This window comes from Corvus kubaryi, unplaced genomic scaffold (assembly GCF_017639235.1).
Source record: "Corvus kubaryi isolate FWS band 111438036 unplaced genomic scaffold, C.kubaryi_AGA036_p1.0 69, whole genome shotgun sequence".
Lineage (NCBI taxonomy): Eukaryota > Metazoa > Chordata > Aves > Passeriformes > Corvidae > Corvus > Corvus kubaryi.
The window spans coordinates 8366154-8390618 of NW_024582057.1; the positions used below are offsets into that span (position 1 = coordinate 8366154).

Sequence of the window (24465 nt, forward strand, 5' to 3'; positions counted from 1 at the left end):
CACCCAATAACATTCCCAGGCACATTTAATCTACTAATATAAATGCAGCCTGAGGGATTCAGAAAGTAGTGACACTCTGAGCCCCCAGAGCGAGTAGGAGAATGGGTCTTCCGTCAAGACGTAATAAGGCACCTTTCCCTTCCCAAAACTCTTGTATTCCTGAGTTTTTACTTTGGATTGCATACTGATTGAACTTATTTTTTCACTATTTCATAAAGCAGATGAGACTCTTACCCTGTAAAATCTTTTCTACCAAACAATGTAAAAATATAATGCAACATTAACCTATAAAATATCAATTGTAGACTTTTAAAGCCAGAAATAGGTTTTGCTTTTATTTATGCTGCTGTTCTGCATAATTTTAGACATCTATATTTAATAAAAATTATAAAAAGATTTGAAAATATTGTTGACTTATACCAGTCACACAATACTGGCATGATAAGTATTGGCACTTCCGGCAAAACGTAAGAGTTGATTTTGGCTTCTATACAAGTTTTTCAAGGAGTAGGTCAATCTTCACATATTATTACTTATTTGTTCAGAACTGAAGAAGAGTACCGACATGTTTAAAGGTTATAATGTAGAAATTTTGTGTAATACATTCTCCTTCAATTGACATTTGTCTTGCATTTTATTGTTGTCATCTTTGGACAATCGTTATGTTCGGAAGGAAGATGCTTTTTTTTTTTTTTTTATCCTTTGGAAGACCAAATATTTTTGATTTATTGGAGTTCTCAACCACTGAGAACTGGTTGGTGGAAAAAATATGTTCCAAAAGTTTGTGCAAAAAGGAGAACTCCGGAAGGTCTGTTCTCAGTAAACTTATTCTTCTTGGATTTGCATCAAACTAGTAAGGAGATCCAGTCTTTGGCAGCCAAAGAGGGCCTTGGCAAGTTTTCCAACTGTAGCACCTTTGGAGCCTTCCCTCATTACCCACTTGAGCAGCATTTGGTAAACTTTCTCTTTTAGTCCATCTCGTTCATAGTCATGATCAATTTCATCAATCTCGGGATCACCAAAGCCCAGTTTCCGAGCACAGTGCTTCCACTGCTTAGCCAGATTTTCTCTCACTAGATTCAAATGTTTTTGTGTCAGGACAGTAGTATTGTCTGCAAAAAGAAGAAGAGTGTAAGAAAATGGCATAATTCAACAGTTTTTCTGCTCCTTTCACTCTCTCTCCTGTCCTCCCCCAACTATTTATTGGTAGTATATGGAGACAGAATCTTAGTGATGCAATCAGAAGTGGATTTCATGGAGGCAGCATAACCCAGTGATGGCGGGCAAAAAATGTCCAGTCAGAACATGTGTATTCACAGATCAGTTGCTGGACTTGCTCTTTGATCTGAAGCTATCATAAGTTGTTACTTAAACCTGCAAGATTGAAAAAACCCTTCCAAGAGTTCCTAAAGAGTTGTACATGTTTTATATTCTGAGACACAAACGATTTATTTACTGAGGAATACACAAGGATAGTTTAATTCAGTATTGACCAATGAAAATAAATTACATTTCAAAATCTTCCAACTTCTACTGGAATGAAGTTGTTGTGGCTCTTGAATATATGGTTTAACTTTTAGTTTTCCCTGTGTCATGTCAGGCACTGGACTCTATGATCTGCATGGGTCCCTTCCAGCTCAGGATATTCTGTAATTTAAACTAGAAGTCAGGTGAGGCTCTCCAATTCTGACCTTGCTTCTACCAGTTTGAGTGTTTCATACGTTCCAAACCAAATGATTCTCAGATAATTATATGGGGTGAATACATGAAAACTAGGGAGATATTTCTCTTACCAAATATACCCCTTGCTTCATACTGTGTATAAATTGCTTCCATAGCAACAGGACAAGTGCTGACATGCTGATTGTGCTCATCAATCTTCATGTGATTGTAGGATCCAATTTGAATTCCAGAGCTGTTACTTATGTTGTACTTGATTGAATCTTCTGTATAAGGAACTTTAACACAAATTTACAAATATCAGCATAAGGTTCAAATCTCAAGAAGTAGCATAAGGAGGAAGCAGTTCTACTAGTAAGGGAAGTGATATTCATTGCACTGGATGTAGAAATACCCATTTACTGGCAACTGTGCTGAGAGTATTTTCACTATGCAGTGTGACACAAATGTACTTTAGTGAAAGCCCAGTCTATTTTATTACAGAGTGCCACAACCAAGCTGACAGTTACTAGACTGTAAATAATGTTCTCTGTGCCTTGGGAATGCATAGTAGCAGTCTTGCTTTCTGCTGCCTAACAGCTTCAGGAGGTCAGCCTTGACTCGAATGCTCTTTTCCTTTTATCTTAAAGCCTCACTTCTTCCTCTCAGCTTTACTTTTCATAGCTGTAAGTTCGGGTTTACAGTTATGACTTCTAAGTTCTGTGAGACTACAGCAAATCATTTCATGTTGCTCCTAAGATATGATTAGTTAAACACATAATTTGATCTTTTTCTTACTGTTTGATTTCCACATGTAGTGTGAAACTAAGTCACTATTCATGTTAGGTCATGTCAGTTTTCTGTTCTCTGGACAGTGTTTTCTGAACTCTGCTTGGATAATCATCCACTAAACATTCTAAACCTAGTTTAAATGGTGAATCTCATAACCTGGGTCTAAAATTGAAGTACAGATACTTAAAATGATACACCAAGCTCTGTATTTAATCACCTGAAATCATGATTAGATGTACAAACATCCTTGTTAAACACTCAATTGCAATGTGAAGTGTGAAAATCTAAGTGCACGTAATATATGCTAACCTGAGACTGCAAGTCAGAAATATTTTAAGTATGCACGATTAGATTGTTGAAGTTGTAAAAAAGGAATGCATTTTATCATGTCTCATAACATTTTAACTTCTACTCATAACATTTTGATTCCTGTATCCTTTTTTTTTTTTTTTAAAGAGCCAGAGGACTCAGGAAATATGTTCGTATTTGTAGTTAAAAATATAAAGAAGCCTCATGTTTGCTATGTTATCTGGTAACAAAATGAATTTAGCATAAGATACGAAAATGTATACAAATACTTTGTCAATATTACAGTATTAACAGTAAAACTTACTATGCTTATGAGTCTCCTTTCCCAAGCCTTTACACTTTGCAGCTTGTCAGGTTTGGGTCATCATTTAAGGGATGCAGAGTCAAAAAGACAGAAACCTGTTCTTTCAAGTTTTCTTTGCAGTGTAGACCACTTAGAAACTGGACAAGCCTTTGAAAGGGTAATTAAAGAATTCGAGTGCCCCAAGCAACACAACTTGAAAGGAGCATATATTAACAGCTCCTGAAGGACATTACATGATTTTAGGGATTCAAGCCAGTAGAACCTGTGCCCCAATGAAAGCCCATGAAGCCTGCAGCTAGAAATTTGTATTAAAATCTAAAGCAAGATAGGACAAAGTGTCCCAAATGTGTGTGTGTGTGTTCAAGAGCTGGGCAGAGTGACAGCAACTTGAAGTTTAATCTAAGGAAGTGACTAGTTCAGGTGTACAGGAGATCTTGCAATGCTCTCATATTTTAGAAGTTCTTACATAAAAGAATATGTTGTCCTTGATTTAGCAAATACACATTTAATGGTGTGTTTAGGTCCTGCTAGAGAATTAGTTTTACATTCTGGTACTGAAAACTTCAGCTGTGGTTAGAGGTATTAAGCAATAACGTAAATTATTTCAAGTTCCTGAAGTTTTTTGCTTTACTGGCCAGGATGCAATGCATAGCCTGTTGGCTACCAGGGCAGATGAAGGCCACAGCACTTACCTGGGCTTACTCTGGGTGCACTAGGATAGTATGCAAATGTTCCCCTTGTGAAAGAAGTGGAATCCCTATTACCTGTACAAAGAGGAAAAAACCGCAAGAAATGTCAAAAGCATTATATAAATAGAAAAGTAGATGTCCTTAACATTGTCCTTAATATTTGTAACAGTGTGAGTATACAGTGCTCTTAAGTACAGAGATGAGAAGCTTTTTAATTAGCAGGGTTGTGTCTCCTTGAGTAACTCTAGTTTAAGCAATGATCTTATTGTGGTTTTGCTCAGTTACTAATAGCCTTAACCATCTTTGGATCTCAGTGAGGACAATGGACTTTCATGTGGGTGTAGGAATATCTGGCAGTGTGGAATCACAGCACACTGCAGTTACAGACTGAGCTGCTTTGTATCAAGTATTCAAACTGGCAAATTCCAAACTCCCAAGTGTGAGTTTTTGAATGCTCACAGATGAGCAACTCATACTGGGGCAGCAAGAGCAGCTGGGTTACAGTCACCCAACAAGTCAGTGAGGAGCTGAAATGCAGCTCTTGTGTACCTCAGTCTGGTATCTGCTACACTGCTTCACACAGCCTTCCTATAATAACTGCTTTCTTTATTTTTTTCGAACAGAAGGTTTTCCTTTAGGAGTGATGTTGCCAATTCTAATGCCTGCTTTCTGACATGACAGCCCTCAGATTCATTTCAGTAAATAAACTCACATAAACAACTAATCACAGCCTCTGCATAAATAATTTAACAGAATAACACTATTCTGGCGTTCTGCCTGTAAAAAGCCAGGGATCTTTGATTTTCTTGTGAGATGACCTGGAAAATAACACCATGCTAAAAATATCCAAGAGTAGGAGCAGACATCTCATGCCATCTCTAGTTCCTCAAAGTTCTATCTTGTAGGTCTCTAGTTACCACTTATTTATGTTTTGTCAATGCCCAATATTCTCTTCCTAGAGAATACCTAGAAGGTATTCTCTATACCTTTCTACTCCATGGCTTACCAGCAAACACCAACAGCTCTCCCCAGCACCAGGCAGAGCTCTCTGGAGACACCAGTTATGAGCCTTAGCTCCTTGCTGGCGCCCTCTGTTCAGGAGTCTCTCAGCTTGCTGCAAATCAAGTTACAAAATACCCATCTGTTTTCTGAAATGCTGCAAATGTTGTTTCTGCACGAGCAGAACCTATGGTATGAATGTTATGGTTTTGAGAGTCAATGTTCTCCTCAGCTTTCCTAGAATGACTGGTAGCAGCTCCTGGTTTTGGGAGCTGCTTTAGCAGTACTTGCTGTCTGCTCTTCCTTGGCTGGTAGCTGAAGAGTCACGTGTTGGGTCTCGTGCTGTTCTCTTACACTGATGCTTTAGAAATGGTTCATTTGAAATTGACAGCCTGACATCAGTGAAAGCAGCATAGTGAAGTCTAAGCTAGAGTGTTTTAACTTTGAGTAAACAAAGAGAACTTAATGAAATAAATTCATCCTTGCTATATTACAGATCAGCCTGTAGAGACCTGCAAAAAGCAGGTTGTTCCATGAGCTACAAAACTCTCCTGACCACTTCACTGAATAGTGGAAAAGTGTGTTTTCAGAAAGATAGGTGTTGGGGAAAGAGGAATCTCACCTGTATCTGTGTCTGAATTCTTTGAATACCAATTTACGTTGGTCGGTGACTGCAGGTTTTGTCCAGATTCTGGCACAGGAGGTTTACTTAGGCTAAAGTTACTGGCTGAACCCAATCCATAGGCATCCTCTGGGTTTCCTGTTGGAAGACTGTTGGGGTATGGCCCATAAAAAACATCTACATTTCCCCGTTTTGGTGTTGTTGCAGCTGCCCGTGGCCAGAAATTTGGATCAATGCTTGCCCAGAAATATGGATTAGTGTTTGATGCTGTTTTTTCAGCTCTTGGATACAGTTCACTCCGTTGAGAAGTAGGAGATGGCTTTGCAAACGGATCGCAGGAAACTCTCCGTCTCCTTTCCTCCTCTATCATTTCAGGGCTGTATGCAACAGATGGAACTGCTTTATCCATCCGGCTCCCAAATGCGTGGTAGTTGTATTCATGCTGAAGTTTTTTTTCCAGATTATCAGCAGGTCCAAATGAGGTCTCACAGCTCTCAACAGGCTGATTCTCAGGGGAGGCAGCAAACAGGGCTTCATTAACCTGGCTGGTCATGGGACCTTGAGAGCTATGTAGAGAATTAGGCTGATCTGAAGGGAGGAACATTAAATGTTTGAAAACATTTCAAATGCAAGTATTTAACTTGTTGCAATGATACTAAAATCTATTAACCTACTTTATTGTTATGGTATACTAAAAGGTTTAAATAAAACATTACTTCCAGCATAAGACATTCTATAAAATAAAATACGGCTTTACTGACAAGTAGAACAGATTTTTATCTAGGAAGTACAGGTTTGCTTAAGCTATCAGTGTCAAAATCTCACTCAAGTAGTGTAAGAATTCACTGCATACTCTGCTTATATTGATACCAAGTTTTCAACCATTGAAACAAACATTCCTGAAAGCACTTGCAGGGTCTGATTTACTGGTGTGTCTCCACTGGCATTAACTGGACTTTAATCAGTGCAAAACTGAAGTGTAACAGGATGGAAAATAACACCACTGTAATAATAGGTGTAACTTCATACAGCAAAAATAATTTGTCATTAAAATAATATTTAAAAATGATGATGTAAAGTATCCTGTATGAGTATTTAGTGATGAATACTCTGGTCCCAAAGAACGCGATTTTGCAAGCAATGTCTACCAGATAAAATAGTTTGTGTCATCTACATTTTTCAAACTAATGCTCAGTATCAAAGGAAGCTCTACTTCAGTATTGAACTAGATGGAGTTACAATATGTATGATGCTGTAGCATTACAAGGCTAAACAAGAAACATAAAAATCTGCTTGTTACTACTTGTACTAATATTTTTAAAGGTAGGACTACACATGCTTTCCTAAGGTTCTGAAAGTGTCACACTTTTCTAGAAAATATCGTACATTGCTTGAAGCAAGGGACACTTACAGAGCACCGTAAAACTGGAATAAAGTGTATGTATGTACTTCTATTTAGCTCAGATAATGCCTGTGAACTGAGGGGTTTTTCCCCCACAAATTACATTACTTCAGCCCACATTAGGCAGGACCAAAACAAGTTCCTTTGGATGGCTGTATATTAGTACACCTTCAGTCTGACTTGCTCTGCTTGTTTTGCTACCACTGCTAGAGAGGGAGTGGGAGGAATGGCTGATACAGAAATAACCCCATCCAAAGTGACAGCTCTTAGTAATTCAGTATTAGCATAAAACTGTATGGCATCTGTTCTCCAGGGCAAGCTTGAGATGTATGAACAGATCCTGTGGGATGCCTTTCACTGCCACTGTCTGAGTAATGCCCATTGACTAGAGGAAAAAAGCCCTGCCTCTGACAGGCTGTCAAGATGGCATCTTTCTGCAGTGGAGATTCACAACAAAGTCTTTTGTACTTAAAACATGAGAGCTTCTGCAATCTGCAGCAGTCATACATGATTTTTTCTGCTCAGGAAATGCAACTACACTCACTTAAAAATACAGCAGAGAGGTTGCCCTAAGTCCATCAGTTCTACTGAGGAACAGTTGTGGCAAACCTAGCTTTGGGGAAGATTTATTAGTTGCATGTTACAGTTCAACATTATTAATTTAATCGTGTCTTTCAAGTGATGTGATTTAACTTGGCAGCAGTTTATTTCTACTGGGTTTTTTTATTATTTCTTGTAAATCAGTGTTGCAAATAAGATCCTGTGTCCCTTGACATTAAGAAACTTTGTAAGAAAATTCCAGATACACTACTACAAAACTCTATCATCACGTTTTAGAGAGCGAGCTCTATAAAATCACAAAACATGCAACTCATGTATGAGGGAAAGGAGAGAAAAAACTATCTACTAGTGTTCCTCAGATTCCTTAGAGAGCGAGGTCATAAACAAAGGAATACTTTACAATTATGTATCCTGGTCATATTCAGATCATTCATAAGAAAGGATGGAGAGGGGAAAGAAATGTCTTAATGAAATTAAAGCCTGCAAACCAAGCAGTTGGCATGATTAAAAAGATGAGAGGAAAGATCAAGTATGAAAAGTAATTATCAAACTGACCATTGAAAAGCTTAATGTTAAACAAAATTTTTGGCATGGAAGAGGAAAGCAGAAGAGTGTAAAAGGAGATGGGTTTGAACTGTAGATGATAGAAAATTTGAAATAGTAAGTGTGACTTCTGGGAGCAAACAACATCTCAGTGATTACAATTCTTTCTGAGATGCTGAATAATTGAGTCTCTTAGTAACCCGTAATGGTAAGGTTACTTGCTTTGTACACAATTTTATCTTTGGCAAAATACACAGAATAATTACGTGCTAGTGGCTTACCTACTTGACCAGTGCTGGTATCTTCTGGTACAGCATCTATTTGAAGGGACTCCATCCTATTCAGAAGTTCATTTGACTCAGGCCACATTTTCTGCATGTGGGAAGGAACAAATGATCAAATTATAGGCAAAAGCTTAACCAAAGGGAGTAGAATAGGAAACCTGTAGAATAGGAAACCTGTAGAATAGGAAACAGCACAGCTTCACTGTGAAGTAACCTGGATGAACAGATTCTGTGTCTCTGGGAAAAAATCCCGTATTCTTGAGGAGAGCACAGCCTGATAGAAAATACCCATTGCTTTGCTACAGGTGGGCAAAATCTTTTCTTCAATGAAGGGAGGGAGGACTGCAATGCAACTGCAGTATATAATACTCTGGGTTGGCCAAACAATAGCCTTGCTTCCATGAGTTTGAGCTGAATCCAGAGTGGCTCTGGATTGTCTGGCTTCTATTTAATAGCCAGACTTTTGGCAACCAATCGCAGTGAGGGGATGCTGCTGAGGTAAAGGTAGCAAACATGCATCCTGTTCTGTGCATCTATATTTAGTAAGTTCATTCATCAACAGGGAAGAAGAGGTGAGAAATAATGAACATTCAGGTATAGACACATTGACTTTTATGAAGATAGTAGGAACGAGGAGTTTAGAGGAAATTTTCAAAAAGAAGCAGTCCAATTTCCTTTCTATAACCCTCATCCTCACTTCACCAGAGTGAAGGCAAAGTCTATTCCTGTTCTACTCTTTTGATGTTCCCATTACTAGGCTTTGCTGAAAGTAATTTTTTTTTTTAACCTGGAAAAATTATTTCTTAACTTCATCTGAAGTGCTGCTTACTCATAATTTCCAAAAGTAGAGTTTGTGTGGGTTTTTTTTAATTAATTAAACCCAAGAAGTACTTTCATAGATTAAAAATCAACAATTCCTATCTATCTCTTACCAAAAAATCAACTTCCTTCCAAAAGCAAAAGGTGAATTTCTAGCACACATTACAACCATAGGTCCTTAGAGTTTGAGTGATGGAATTGTTTGAACAGAAGGGTTGGACCAAATGACTTCTGGTCTCTTTCAACCTCAACCATTCTGTGATCCTTTTAGTTAGGAGGCTTCCATGATTGCTGGGGAGGTGGCAGGGAGGTTATGCCCAAATCCTCTAACTCATGTTGCTACTGAAGCTGTACTAGTAATTCACATAAGTGACTTGGCTTGGATCCACTACTCACAGTCTGTGCCCTGATTGTAATGGGTGCTTTCCTTCCTGAGAAAGTAATAAACTCACAGCCCATTTTCTAAATAGTCATTTTGTCCCTATGGTTTCAGAGGTGCATCTGCAGAAAGCTAATGCACCTAGTAAAATTGGCCATGGTCCTGATTTGGGACTGCTATCATATATTGGACATATATACAGTTCACATTGGGAGTTTGATCAAATCAGTCCAAGAAATCTGTTTCATCAATTTCATTTTGCAAAACTCTGTTGCTTTTTTGAACAGTTACTGGTGCTTTGTAAACATCACATGAAATGAGTAAATTTCATTTCCACAATTGAAAACTTGGTGAGAAGGAAGCACTTTTAAAAAAATTGTGAAAGAATGGTTTCACAAGGAAGTTTGGTTTGTTTTTTTTTTCTTAGTTAAAAATACTGTCTGTATTGTCTGTGAGTGAAGTCTGTATAGTCAAGTGATTAAATTCATAAAAGCTATGATAAAAAGGTTCCATTATCAGCCCAGTTGTTCAAGAAGTTCTTATTTTCAGTCAGGAAATTATTCTTTTTATCATAATTTTTAAACTTACAGCCAGAAAAGTAAGAGAAACCAATTTGGACACTCAGGAAAACTATCTGAATTTAACTTTTACCTGTTGATATTGCTGTGCTATAGCTTCCTGGTCTCAAGCAGGCTGAGACTCCTTAGACACTGCCTGAAGGCAGGGCAAAAATTACCAAAAATTTACAAAGTTACTTTAAATCAGATTCTGCCACTTTTGAATTGCTAGGAATAACATTTTATTTCATGAGTGAGACTTAATGGATATATGAGGAGCTTTTGCAAAGTATCATCATAGAATTAGTGTGTCACTCAGGTGGAAATAGACCTTGGAGGAATCCTCAGGCCACCTCCTGCTCAAAACACAGTTGCTTATGAAATCAGAGTTGGTAGCTCAGAGCTTTGTGCAGTTGGGTTTGAAAACCTCTGATGAGGTGACTGGACAACCTCTTCAGGTAACTTGTGCCACTGCTCTGCTGTCCACAGAGGGAAAAGTTTTGGGGTTTTTTGTTTCCCTCTTACATCCAGTTTGAGTCTCTCTTATTTCTGTATTTGTCTTTTTTCTCTAGTCCTCACACGATGCGCCGCTGTGAAGAACTTGGCTTTGTCTTCTCAATAAACTCCTCACACGTAGGGGCAGGTTGCTATTGGTTTATGTCCCCCAAAGCCATTGCATGTCTGGGCTTAAACAGGCACATCTCCTATGGCAGGACTAACAAGTGCTGAGCAGATCTAGTGCCTGTGACACTGCTGGTGCCAGGCAGGCTGTGGCTGGTACCCAGGTCACTGCTCACCACCACTCTGAGGTTCTTCTCAGCAGTGCTGCTCCCTGGCTGGGCAGGCCCTGGTTGGCACTGAAGCCAGAGGTTATTTAATCCGAGGTGCAACATGTTCCACCTGTCCTTTCTGAATTTCACAAGGTTTCTGCTGCCACATTCCTCCAGCCTGCAGCTACGAGCCTTGTCCTTGTGACTGTATTGACTGGTACTTCTAGTTTGGTGTCACCTGCACACCTTATGTGTGCTCTGTCGCTTCTGTCAGGTCACTGAAGGGAAGGTCCCAGACACCTGCACTACTGCAGCTGCTCCTGGCCTGCAGGTGAAGTAGGACCCGTCAACTGCTCTCCTCTGGGACTTGCCATCCAACCTGTTTTCATCTGCTCATCCAGACAGTAACGTCTGAACTTTGATACAGGAGTATTTTGGGAGAGAGTCTTGAAAACCTTCCTAAGGTTGAGATAAATGACATGCACTGCTCTCCCCTTGTTCACAAATCCAGCCATTTTATCACAGAAGGAAATCATGTCAGTCAAGCATGATCAGTCTTGAAGTGGCAGAATCTGACCATAATTGGGGTTGGGAAGAGGCAATGTGGGGAACTGACACCTTAAAATGCTTAGAAAGCTACTCACTTTTAAATTCTTCAGGTCTTCTTCAATAGTTTTTCCTAGATTTTCATAGTAAAATGGCTTGTATATTTCACTGATTTCTGCAAAAAGTAAAGAACTAAATGAAAGTGGTTTTCAATGGAAAGAAAAGTGACTTGTACTGTTAATGATCTTGATGGATAAAGATTGAACAAAGACTTCTATGAAGTCAGAAACAGGAAATTTGGAATTCACTCACATGGTACATTTAATCTTAAAGCAGTAGCAAGAACAGGATGACTTCTAGGGATTTGTTGTTGTTGTATTGCTTTTTAGAGTGAAATCTCTGTCTATGATCTGTAGCTGAGAGCATCTTGACTTGCATATGGGAAAATCAGGAGCTAAGACCCAATACAAGCATAAGATTAATCTATTAGCAGTAGATTATATATGTTAAATATGGAGATAATAGGTGGGTTCCTTCTGGTATACAAATTTCCTCTGAGTATTTAAGTACATGCCTGCTGTATATGAAGCTGTTGATGCCCCTGTCTAAATACAAACCTCAGTTTCCTGTTATATGTTGGGGTCTTCTCTGTGGGTTGGGGTGGTTTGGGTTTTTTTTTTTAATTGGCACTCTATATTGAGGCAGAAAGAAGAGACAACGAGATATAGAATTTTGACTTATTTGCTGAATGCTCTTAGTCTCCTTCCCAGACCATTCAGCCAAGACTTCTACTGATTGGAAGTGTTTTGGCATCTGACCATATGAAAAGATTATTAGCTAGTCAAAGTCAGTTGAATTGCTTATGGAAGAATAACTAGGACAGCTTTTGAATCTAGAATATTTTGAATAGGATCCAGTCATGGTCAAGATCTACTGTATCACTTGATGTTAGTTTTTCTGTAGGTTTCAGCAGTAAGATTATACTATGCTGAAGAGAAATTATCAGGTATAAAGTCTTACTAGAATTTCTCAAACCTGTAAATGCTGGATCAGATCCCATTTTTGGTCATAGTACAGAGAGCACGCTTTACAGAATATGTGAATTGCTATTTCAGTTTTCAAAAAACCCCCCACCTTATTTCAAGAGGAAAATACTCAGGTTTGTTTTGCTGCATTATAAAGTATCAACGGACACAAACAAAAACGAATCCCAAAGTAATGCCTTACCTGCAAAGGTTGGGCGTTTCTCTGACTCTTCATCCCAGCATTGCTTCATTAAGTCAATAATTTCCACTGGACATTTATCAGTGATCTCCTTTAAGTCTGGTCTGTTTCCATTTATGATGCCAAAGCAAATCTGGGCTTCATTTATACCATCTGAAAAATAAAATTTCCCATCAGGTTCTGCTCGTGGATTTTGATACCTTTCCATAGGTAAAAGAAACAATGAAGTGGCTCCCTGTGTGTTTGTGGATATGTAAAATATGATTTCAAAGATGTCCAGGTTACAGCTACAAATCTTTCATACTAGTGAATTTGAATCCACTGCCCTGATTTCCATGGATTAGAGAATTATTTTAAGATGAATGGATTTACTTTTGTATGTGAGACATGTGCAGTGTAAGGGTGACAGATGTAGCTCTCTAGAACCTGCATCTCAGGTGCATCAGCTCTGCACTACATATGAACACAAAGATGGCCACACAGGCAACATTTAGCCACTTAATTAGCAAAAAATCCAATCAAAATTATAAACGTGTTACTCTGGAATTGCACAGTTGGCTCCTATTGTTCTACATAAGCCCACTGGTGCATGTTGAGAAATCAGCACCACGCAGCTGAGAATCGGTTACTGACTGCGGGATCATTCCCATTTCCACGTGTAACTAGTCCACCTCAGGAAACAGTGTCTGTCAAAGTTTCCATCCTGGCCCACCTGAGGTTTGCCGAATTTCTGGCACCAAGTCTGGCTTGTGCCCACACCATGTAGATGTGAGTAGATTCAGCTCGTGGCTGCATTTCTTTCAGATGTTCTTGTCCATGCTTAGAACTCAGGAATGATGCAACTAATTCCTGTCACTGGCCATGAGGTGCCAAACCGGTGCTATTCTAGGCCACGGATGATTCAATCTACTAATCTTAATTTTATAATGTGAATTGCTTAATATTTGTAACTTATTTTTCTGATAGCATCCTTTGAGAAGTAGCGTACTTTCGTATGGCTCTTTGTTAGCAAAAATTGCCCAGATCACAATGCCAAAGCTGTAAACATCTGATTTCTCCACTGGTTTTGCGTTAACACAGCGTAAATGCTCCGGGGCCATATAGAAAAGAGTCCCAGCATTGTTCTGGCAAGTGCTTTTGATTTGCTTCTGCCGGAGAGTTTCTTCTTGGGTCAGCCTGCTCCAGCTCTTAAAGGAGGCAACTCCGAGATCTGCAATCTGAAAAATGAGACACATCAGAGCTAGTGCTCTAATGAAGAGGAGATAAAGAAGTATTGCATGCAGTGCTCAATTTTATCAAGACTTAATAGTAATCTAATAACTTATCTAAAAATTAAATATTGAAAAAATACAACTAAAGAAACGGAAACAAACTATTTGATTTTTTTTTTCTTGTTTTTGTTTGTTTGGTTTGGTTTTTGTCCTAAATAAGGTATCACTGCCAATTGCGAGCCATTAGGCTGAACTTCTATTATTGATTGTGGAATACTTGCACAATGCGAGGATAGAAGAAATTTGGTTTCACTCATATTGACAATCATGTTCGTGGTCTGCTGGCAGCACTCGTGGAAGAACAGAAGATTCATATGAGAAGAATCTATGAGATAGGCAGATGTGCCTCCTCCCTCACTGCCCTTTCCATTTAGATTCCATTTAACTCAACCTCCTTAGATCTTACTTCAGAAAAGGAGAAGAGGAGGATCTAAAATGATGTGATATGTATACCAAGGAGGCATGGAAAAGAATAGCACGGAAAAAGTTAAAGCAGAGATACCTGGGTACTGTGTGCTTGACAATGTGACATTACTGAAACTTTAATGTTCAGTTTTGCAACTAGACTAATGGTTGCTGGTGAAGAAAGTAATCCTTCCCTCCTTTCTCCTTTTATGTGCTCCCTCTGCTCCTCTTGTTCCAGCACTGACACTTACCTGGGAAGACGCAGTGCAAGGCAGTCAAGCAGATTGCTGAACCAAGTGCTCCCCAACAGAAGGGTAGCACTGCCAACAAGGTAAATGGTAATCTGCTGGTTTGGCTTCCTAAATCAAGGCACGGTGTTCAGATTAGCACCAGTGCTAACACAAGGGAACAGGAGGTCAATAGGAGAGGAAAACTGAAAGAAAATGGGCCTGTCTCTGTTTGACAGGCAGCTGTCAAACAGAGTTGTGTAACCCAATTACTTCAGATAAAAGTAAGGTGACATCTTGCCTCACTTGTAACTCACTTTTCTCTCTTATTGCCTCTAACTAGCTTATTGTTCCTCTTGAATTTCTGAAGCCTTGGGCTACATTTAGAGATTGTATATTCAGAGGAAAATGTAGGCGACCTTCTGCTGAGGAAGTAGGAGTCCAGCTTCATGTCTGCAAGTGAGAGGAGGTCTAGGGATAGAGAAGGATATGACATAAATCTTTCTACATTTACAATTTCCTGGAACAACTATTTCCCTTTCTAATTATCAATGTTAGACGCATTCAAGCAGATCATACAACAGCTGCCTTAAGTTATACTTTTGATCAAGATGCTTAAGGAAGTCTCATCTGATTCTAAATTTGATCCTGGGCTCCAGATCAGTTTGTCATGAAATATGATGATAGCCTAGTTTGGTCCTGCCCATATAAGCAAGCCAAAACCCAACCCCTCATACAATTTACATTTAAAGCAGATCATTATGGGGTTTTTATTTTTGGAAAATAAATAAATTTATAATTCTTATCTGCAAGGTGCTCATACTTCACTTGCCACTATATTAACCTTGTGAAAGAACTTCTCACTAATTTATGTGTGAGAAGTAGAAAATGACAGAGCTCTCTTCACAGAAATTTATTCTGTAGTTTCAAACTGTAATGGGGTGATTATTTCAACAACTCACCTTGACCAGAGACATGATATTTGATGAGGACTGCTGCAAATTCCCCTCAGGTTTATTCCGCAATAGCCTCTATATCTATGTGTCTTGATCCAAAACCCCACTAAAGTTAATAGAAGGGCTTTGGAACAGGCTTATAAACCATTCTTTGAAGTAGTGTCCTGATGCAGTTTTTTTTGTAGCTCCTGGATGTCATTTTAAAATGATGACTAAGGGAAAAGAGGGATACAAAAGAGGAAAAGATAACAGGCAAAAGAAGGAAAGAGGTGAAGGCAGGAGGACAAATTACAGCAATAAAGGACAAAAGACATTATCCATAAAACGTTCTATTTTGTTTCAAACTCTGTATTAACATTTGTTTTATCTTTCTAGTTGTTATTTATAGCTCATTAATTCTCAACAATATATTTTTAATGCCTTTTTTTTTTTTTTCCCACAACTGGGGGAGTACGGTGCAAATCTCAGACTCAGAGGTTGTATAGGCCACCACAATTCAGCGATCCAGGGCTAACACTCTCTTAGTGTTAGCTCGCTAAACTACAAAGGCAGTAATCTACCAGTCCTACCACATTAGGAACTCTAACCAGCATGGCTGAAATGGGTTCTTCAACCCAAATCACCAGCCTTCTCCATTCACATTCTAACAAGTACCTTAATGTGGAAGTCTTTGTCCACAAGGATGTTTTCTGGTTTTAGGTCTTTGTGTACAAAGCCTTGCTCATGCAGATAAAGCATTCCTTCTGTGATCTCCAGCACGAAACGCCCTCTCACTGACAAAGGTAGTGAGAGCTAAAAGAAATAACAAGAAGTGCCATCTATTAAAAAAATGCAACTACAACAATCAAATTAAAACTCAGTCTTTAAAAAAAGCTCCTCAGTCCCAAGAATACCTCTGCTTAAGCTATGGTAAGAAAAACCTGCATCGCCAACAGGTTGAGGGAGGTGATTGTCCCACTCTACTCCATACTGGTGTGGCCTCACCTTGAATACTGTGTGAAGTTTTGGCCACAATTTAAGAGGGATATAAAACCATTAGAGAATGTCCAAAGGAAGGCACAAAGATGGTGAAGAATCTGGGGGGAAGCCATATGAGGAGGGGCTGAGGTCACTTGGTCTGTTCAGCCTGGAGGAGACTGAGGGAAGACCTCATCATGGTCTACAGCTTCCTCATGATGGGAAGTGGAGGGACTGGCACTGATCTCTTCTCTCTGGTGGTCAGTGATAGGGCCTGTTGGAATGGCATGAAGCTGGATTAGGCGATGTTTAGGTTGGATATTAGGAAGAGGTTCTTCACCCAGAGGGTGCTTGTGTTTTTTGGGGTTGTACTGTGCAAGTTGGACTTGATGATCTTTCAAGGTCCCTTCCAACTAGGAATATTCTATGGTTCTAAGGTCCTTCTTGGATCAAAATTTTGGCATTAGTAATTTTAGAGTCACTCCGTATTTAAAAATATTTGCTACATATTTAGCAAATTCTCCATATATCTCAACAGACACTTCTATAACTTTTTAATCTGTAATTGGTCTGCTCCTCTATGATGCACAGGAAAGCCATTGTCATTTTCTGCTGTCTCTAGAGAAGGCAGTGCTGCCACTGGCTTTTTAATACAAAAAGCAAAAAAAGAAAGACTCCATTCTCTGGCAGTAACATCCTGTCCCTTTCAAGCAGCTCATCAGCCCTAAGGGATGAAGTAATTGACTGCTCACATTCTGTAGCACTTTCATCATGTTCCCCCGGTCCACATACTCCATCACAAGTGAGTAGTTTCCGTCTTCCAAAATGACACCCAGAAGTTTTACTACACGGTCATGCTGCAGTCTGCGCATAATCCTGCCTTCTTCAAGAAGGGAAATGTTGTACCTGTGAAACAGAAATTACCCTGAATTTAGGTGCCAGCCTAGAGAGAACAAAGGGATGAAAATCCTACTGATTAATGATGAAAACCATGGCCAAAAAATGTCACTATTCCTAGAGCCCCTGCAAAATTAACCATACCTTCAGCTGATTTTGAATTGATACAGCTTTGTTCACACTAGGTTATATTCTCTAAGATTCTGCTCAAATGCCTTACACAGAGACTGTCTGCTCAACCTGATTAAGGCCTGCTTTTCAGAAATTGCATAAGCATTCTTCTTGTCAGTACCTATGGATGCCCAAATCTTTAAACTGGGGTGAGATCTGGGCAGGGCTTGGAAAGAGCCTTGGAACAAGGAGGATCAAGATCCACTCCACTACTTCTTGTACAGGAAACTTATAGAGTTCTTGTTTCCAAAGGGCTTCTTGTTCAAAATGGATTTATTACAAGGGAACCACACACACACTAAATGATTACAGCATTTACTAACAATTACTGGTTTAGGATGAATTCAGAGCCTACCTCTTTACTTGGGCCTCAGTACAACCCATCAATAATCACAGGTACATAGCTGGGAGCTCACTGAGGGTCTTAAAAAAGAATAGTATCCATTACATAATGAATAGAAGGGGTGGTATTTTTATTATTGTTCCTGTTCTAGTCATCAGACAAAAGGATGTAAGAAAATCTTGAAACTAAACTGCTTGCTAATGCTTTCCTACCCTCTGACTTAAAAGGAAATTGCTTTCTCCATCTGTGTTCATCCACATTTCTAGAGAAGAAACGGGTTGTTTTGTTTGCATTAGGCTCAGTTAAAAAATTTAATAAAGACTTTCGGTTCAATATTTTAAGAAATAACAAAATTATGAGCCTGCATAGTGAGAAGATGAAAACACAAACCCAAAAATACATTTGGCAGGCTTGTCCATTTTACCTGTGGTCATCTCAAACGGTCATTGCAGGCTACAAACTACTAGAATATCTTAATTTGTGTTCCATCAGCAAAATAAAAACTCAGTTAATTTATTTATCATAACCCAAAGTAGAAAAAACACAGAATTTTGTCTCTCTCTAGTGGATGACTCATGGGAGAGTTTTAGTATTGTTATGGCTGTCAGGTAGTAGAGCTGCAATGTGACCTGAATCCACCGAAATCAACAGTTAATTCAATCTTTGAATTATATCAGTGGGCTTGGCTCACTCTGCTCTTTTTCAAGGGAGGGGGAGTTACATTCCTGGTATTAACACACATGGTGTTGGAGTCCTGCTGATAGTTTATGCATGTTCCTAGTGGACATCTACAGTTGGATAATTTCATTGAAAACATATCTGCAAGTTTGAAGATACTGTGTGGCCACTGAGTTCCTGCATTTCCATAAGTGTGCAAGAATCCTTTTGATTCTTAACAATTCATGATAGTGCTCACCCTGTAACAAAAACCAGGAACTCCACTGGAACAATGAGTTAAAACTAAAAAAGTTGTCTTAAAAGGGGAAAAAAGTAAAATTTGCAGGACAGCTGTTAGCATTGTCTTATTTCCCGCACATACACATCTCCAGAATCCAAAGACCCAAAGTTATTACACTCTATTTAGGTTTATCTTAGTTGAATTTAGAGGACTTAGACTAACTGAAATAAAAATCAGAACTGAGATCTGTAACTTACTCAGTGCGCTGCGGTCCTGTATACACTTTTTTTAATACTACATATCCATGTTTCTTGTGAAAGCATAAAGAAATTGTTCCAAATCCTCCAGCATCTAATTGTTTTTGTTCAAGCAAATCCTTGGTGTTCATGTGGATGTCTTCCAGAGACATGGCTGCAGTCTTTGTGGCTTAGCAATTAAAACAAAATCAATTTGGGGTTTGTAGCCCTTGTGCTTCTGGACCTGTAGTATAAAGGAGGAAAAAGAAGTGTCATTAAAAGCATTTAGCTGTTCCACTAAATAAGTATACATTTAAGGAGTGGGACAGAAACATAAACTCTCACGACCCTTATGAATGCTCAGTTGGAAACCAAAAACGCTGTGGTTCTCACAGAATCACAATGATTTATCCTGTCAACCCACTACAGTTATATTCAGTTGATGTAAAACCATTTCTTCACCTGAGGATCTCAAAGTGCTGTTGATAAATAGTTTTTAGCCATACAATATGCAGTAGATCAGTACTGTTCCTACACTTCATATGTGCAAAATCCAAACCCCAGAAAAATCAAGAGCCACAATCCCAAAGGCAGGTAGTGCCTAATGATTCTGACAGGTATCTTGTTTTCTGAATTGCCTGAACATGGGCCTGTCAGGTGCTCAGATTCTTATACAATTCTAAAGCTACCTTTTAGGCATCTTTGCAAACCTAGCTCTAAAGGTTTTGCTTAAAGCTTAAACCAAACAACCAAATAAAAGGTTCCTCTGGAGGGTGAAATGAAGGACTCAGCTTCTATGGGAAACTTATTTGCACATGAACTCAAGGAGACAAGTGCTAGGAAACAATATGTATGGCAACTTCTCTTCTGCCCGTTAAAGAAGAGGAACAAAGACATTGTGAAGGCTTGTAGTAACTCCTACATGCATCAAGACAAAAAGAGAGTTTGGGGGATCCTACAAAATAAGTAAATAATAGATAAGTAATAGGTAAGTAAACACCAGCGGAAACCAGAATTATGTTAATCCTTTGATAAAGCTGTGGTATTCTCTTGCCTAATATGTTTCCCAGGCCAGCCCCTGCCTTCAGCACATGCCAGCAAGCTGCTTTGGTAGCACTGCTGCAAGCCAACAAGCTCTGCTTTTTTTCCCCCTCACTAAGTTTTTAACTTAAGCACCTTACATCAGGTAAAGAAAGAGTTTGCTGAGAAAAGACAAAGTCCAAGAGACTGGCAGGGCTGTTCATTTTCCACTCATCTTGGATAACAACGACACAGACAGAGCTGGAAGAAAGGCACCGCCTCTAAGTGCCACTACCAGCAACAGCAGATTGGCTCCTTGGGGTAACTAAGAGCTCTAAATAGTGTAGCAAAGGGACTCCCAAGTTTTTCCAGACCAACAAATGACTGCTAGCTCCTGTAAACTACTGTGCACCTGTATCATCAAATCTCTAATTGAAAAGATTGCTTAATGTTGTTGTGAACACCAGCTGCAGCCTAATTTTGACTGCCTCATTACCACAGCCTCTTTGGGAAGCCTGGGAACTAAGGAGCTAGTGTGTGGAAAGTAGGTATCTGAGGGAAGAGAGATGTTTCAGTGCTGAGCTGGAAATGGTCTGATCAGTTCAATACTGACAAGTCAAAACAGGGAAGAGTAGATTTAATTTTTAAAAAATAAATAAATTGTGCCTGTAGAAGGGTTAGAGCAAGAGCTTTCTCTTCAAAGTACACATAGAGACTCTAGGGGCTGCTGTGGTACAGATAGGGAACAACCTCTCTACACCCAGAGCAGTGTCCCCTCTTCAGACTTGTCTGCTTTGGCTTTCCTGACTTCAAAAGGATGCAGGCTTTGTTTTGCTGCAGTGCTAGCCTGCATTATGAGCACTAGACTGCAGATATGGCTGTATTCACTTAGTAAGAAGGTAAGTCCTGCTACACCTAAAAATGATTAGAGGAAATTTTTCTTGTGTTTTGTTTGTTGTGGTAGCTGGGTTTTTTTCTTTTTTTTTTTGGTTTGTTTTTTGTTTTGGGTTGGTTTCGGTTTTTTGTTTTAATTCCTTAACAGCCTATCAAATAGTAGGCAACAAATGACTCATAGCAGTGCCATTGCTGCTTTCATAGCTGAGATTTCATCTCCCTGAAAGTTTCTGGTGATGGTTCTCTGGATTTCTTGGGGTGGTACTACTCACTTTCGTGCAGATGGGGTGGATATCACATGTACAAGGGCCTTAATTCAGTCATGAGAGTCAAAAGTGGCATAAACTAACATCTTGCTTCTTTGTCCGGGTCTCCCTTTCAAGAATTGGTTTGAAGTCACTTATGTATGTTAATTTTTCCATGCTAACAGCAATTATGCAGCTAGGTAGTAGTTATAAGACTTCCATGTGCTTTTCTTGTGAATGCAAAGTAGATGTGTATTTTTGAATGGTGAATCTCTAAAGTTGCATTAATACCACTGATAGCTTGGGACTGGCATTCAATACCATATAACCTGGCAAAGAACAGCTCTGCCCAATCTGCAACAATACAGAACCTTGTTCCTGTTTACATTGTTAATTACCTGTTCCTACCAAGCCGCATGTAGTCACTATAACCAGAAGTCTTGGAAATTCAAAAGAAGTAACATCATAATTATCTAAAATCACATTGTATCTGCTGGAGTGAGCTGGATAACATTCAAGAAGATGGAATTTTCTTATGAGGTGGGAGGGAACCTTCCTCCTTGGGCATGGTAGGATGCTCCTACTTTTTTTGCTGTTCTTATTAAGTAATGAGGTACCCTGAATAGAAGCTCTCTAAGATCTAATGACTTATTTCAAACCCAAAGTTTCTGTTTTGTAGAATGACTATCACAGGAAAACAATCTCTAGCCAGGCTTTAAAGCAAAGACTGCTTATTCTGGTATACTATTTAACATGAGATATTGGCTTAGGATACCTTGAAATGTCAGACGATAAAAAATCAAGGACAGAAGCTCAAACACTCAGGTTCATTCCAACCTTACTGCTTCTTATTGATACAGGGTAATTTATGTGTATCCTCAGTACTTAGGACACACCAGTTCATACTTTATGTATCTGTGGTTAAGAGAACAGAAATTTTGTAGTTTGATTTAGCCTACCCTTAGAGAAGCTATGCATACTTCTAGCGGTTAATTTATGTTCTGTGAAGTAGCCCTCATCTGTATATTTGATTAATTACAAAGCAGGTTTTTTCATTACTACTCTGAACATTTGTATTAGGGTGGGTTCATGTTTATCAAGTGCCAGCATGTACTATGAAAATTTTGAATACTGGTTTCTCAAAGAGAGGGATTTTTGTCCACCAGTATGACTGGTGTTCCTTAGAGAAGGACAGAAGTGCAATAAGTGGGTTTGTGGCATTTTTCTTTTTAACACCATGGTTACGTCCTCTCCTCTAACTCCTAAAGGGCATATAAATTCACAACAGTCACACCCTGGACATTAGGTCATTGGGTCATATTCCCTAATCACTGTTCAAAAGTGCTTTCCTCAGTTCTAATGATTTGTAACTGATCTGATGCAGATCTGATGGGGCCTGCACAGTTAAGGAGGAGTGCTGAGCACATTAGCACAGTAATATGAAAAAACATTTCTTGCAGCCTTTGTAGTCTAATGATGCTCACAGCACATAAGTTCTTCAGAGGTGCTACAAACTTTAATTGGAGATTAGCACGTTTACAAGTGCCAAAAATCGTGGCCACTGTGTTATCAGTCAGTAACGGAAAGGAATAAAGAAGAGAAGCCAAAGCTGGTATTCCCAAATGAGTAACATGATAAATAGAAGGGTTGCTTACAGCTGATGACAAAAATACTGCATGTGTGAATGATGTTTCAAAAGCTGTCAGGGCATCTCAGATCTGCTGCTGTAACTGTCATAACCCACTTCATCTAAACCTTTCCCTTCTGCTCCGGTTTTTCAGCTGATGCATCTTTTCACTAAGGAATGATATTTTTTGTTCTATTTTCCTTTTGGAAATACCAAAGAAAATACCTGTGTCAGATCTTCATCATGTTACAGAAAGGATCACGTGGGAAGGAGAAACCGATACAAGGGAAACAAAGGTGTTATGCAACACAAGTTTTCACACGAGCAGGGGCAGCGTGGGAAGAGGAAAGGATGGGGTCTGTGCAGTGGCCTGCACCCGTGCAAAGGTGTCACAGTCGGTTCTGGTCACAAAGGTGTGCATTCCGTACGGAATCGGGGCAGGCTGTCTCGGCTGCGGCGCCGCGTCGGGCCGTGGCTGTCAGAGACGGGCGCCTGCAGCCGCTGCCGGGCGCTCCCGCTCAGCCCCAGCGCGGCCCCGCCGCAGCCGCGGCGCCGGGAAGCCCTAACGCGGGGCTGCTCCGGCCTAGTTCCTTGTTGGTTGACTTGCCATGTCACCTTTCTCCTCCCGGCGGCTTCCTGCCGCCGCGCCCGCCTCCTCCCGTACGCACCGCTCCCCCGTGCCCAGGAGACCCTCCTCGGTGGGGCGGGATGGGGGGGATGTAGCGCCGCACCCCCGCCGGGCCATCTCGCCCGGCAGCCCCCGGGCACCGCCACTCGGACCCGCAGCGGCGCCTTCGCTCGGCAGGGTCGCCGCGGTGCTTTCGGTTTCGGCGCGGCAGCGCGGCCCCCTCCCGCTGCCCCCACTCCCGGCGCTCCTGCCTTACCGCGCCCCGGCCGCTCTCCGTCCTGCCGTCTCCCCGGACGGCCCCGGGGTGCGCATTCACGGTCCCGGAGTAAGCGCCTCAGTCCCGGGGCTGCGGGAGGCGGAGCGAACGAGGCAGCTGGGCAGGCCCGAAGCGGCGCGGGTGCTGCGCGGTGACTGTCCCCGGCTGAGCTCTCTGGGCGCTCCGATCGGTGCCGCGCAGTGCCTCTGTCCTTGGCTGAGCTCTCTGGACGCTCCGATCGGTGCCGCGCAGTGATTCGGTTACTGGTTGAGTGCTTTGCGCACTATGAGTCGTGAAAACCTGGCGGCGTTATCAAGCAGCTGGGATTTTGAGGCGTGTTGGGAATGCCTTTCTCTATGGAAGATTTGGCGCTGGAGATGCGGGGATTTTTTTTGTTCAGGAAGGATGGAGGCAGGCGTTTCTGCTTGTCAACAGAGTCACTGTCACTGATAACAGTCCTGGGGACAGCTGCAGAAATACATAACCAAAAGGATTGCCGTAAACCACCTAGTCCAGCCTCCTCCGGAGGTCAGGCGTGTAGTTAATACAGCTTCTTTACATGAGGGCGATCCCTTTGCCATTCTTCTGTGAAAAAGATGGCGATGATGAGTGTCTCACGGTCTTTACCGTGATCTTTCCCATTCTGGTGAACTGTTGCATTCCCCACGGTGCTTTAAATTGGCACTAATAGAAGAGCAGTAGTGGATCAATGTGGTAGGGCAATAGCAACCCACAAATCATGTCTTTCATTTCTCCCTGTGATGGTCAGCAACGTAGTATGTGAACTCCTAAACCATCCATCTACCCTTATCTGCTCTTCCTTTGTGCCTTGGGCTGGCCCACACGTGCATCTGCCCGGAGCAGGGGGCTCCTCCCTTCCAGCTCTCTGAAAGGTGTCTCATGGCAAAGACAGGTGGGACACAGAAGGATGCGGGCGGCTGTGGGTTTGGAGACGTAGGACAGCCTTGCTGTCAA

General features: G+C 40.5%; 1 protein-coding gene across 2 annotated transcripts; it reads right to left on the minus strand.

The window, feature by feature from the left end:
• Window positions 1–322: 322 nt before the first annotated feature.
• RIPK1 (receptor interacting serine/threonine kinase 1) lies at window positions 323–23828 on the minus strand. 2 transcript variants are annotated; one of them, XM_042049062.1, is made up of 12 exons: window positions 23491–23828; window positions 18842–19064; window positions 17028–17181; window positions 15973–16110; window positions 13448–13676; window positions 12463–12612; window positions 11334–11410; window positions 8162–8252; window positions 5375–5962; window positions 3757–3828; window positions 1794–1958; window positions 323–1112 (listed from the first exon to the last, which is right to left on the minus strand). In XM_042049062.1, the coding sequence occupies exons 2-12, from the start codon at window positions 18991–18993 to the stop codon at window positions 826–828; spliced, it is 2103 nt and encodes a 700-aa protein (XP_041904996.1). In that variant the 5' UTR covers window positions 18994–19064; window positions 23491–23828; the 3' UTR covers window positions 323–825. The 2 variants fall into 2 exon arrangements, with proteins under 2 accessions (XP_041904996.1, XP_041904997.1); XM_042049063.1 differs by lacking the exons at window positions 17028–17181; window positions 18842–19064; window positions 23491–23828 and adding an exon at window positions 15325–15530 and having other exon boundaries at window positions 15973–16061.
• Between the last annotated feature and the right edge of the window lie 637 nt (window positions 23829–24465).

Coding starts and splice junctions, on each gene's coding strand:
- RIPK1 (XM_042049062.1), bottom strand. CDS start 18,993: ATGTCTCTGGAAGACATCCACATGAACACCAAGGATTTGCTTGAACAA. Junction 16,111..17,027: donor TGATGAAAGTGCTACAGAAT/GTGAGCAGTCAA, acceptor TATTTCTTTTAG/CTCTCACTACCTTTGTCAGT. Junction 8,253..11,333: donor AAGACCTGAAGAATTTAAAA/GTGAGTAGCTTT, acceptor TCCCACATGCAG/AAAATGTGGCCTGAGTCAAA.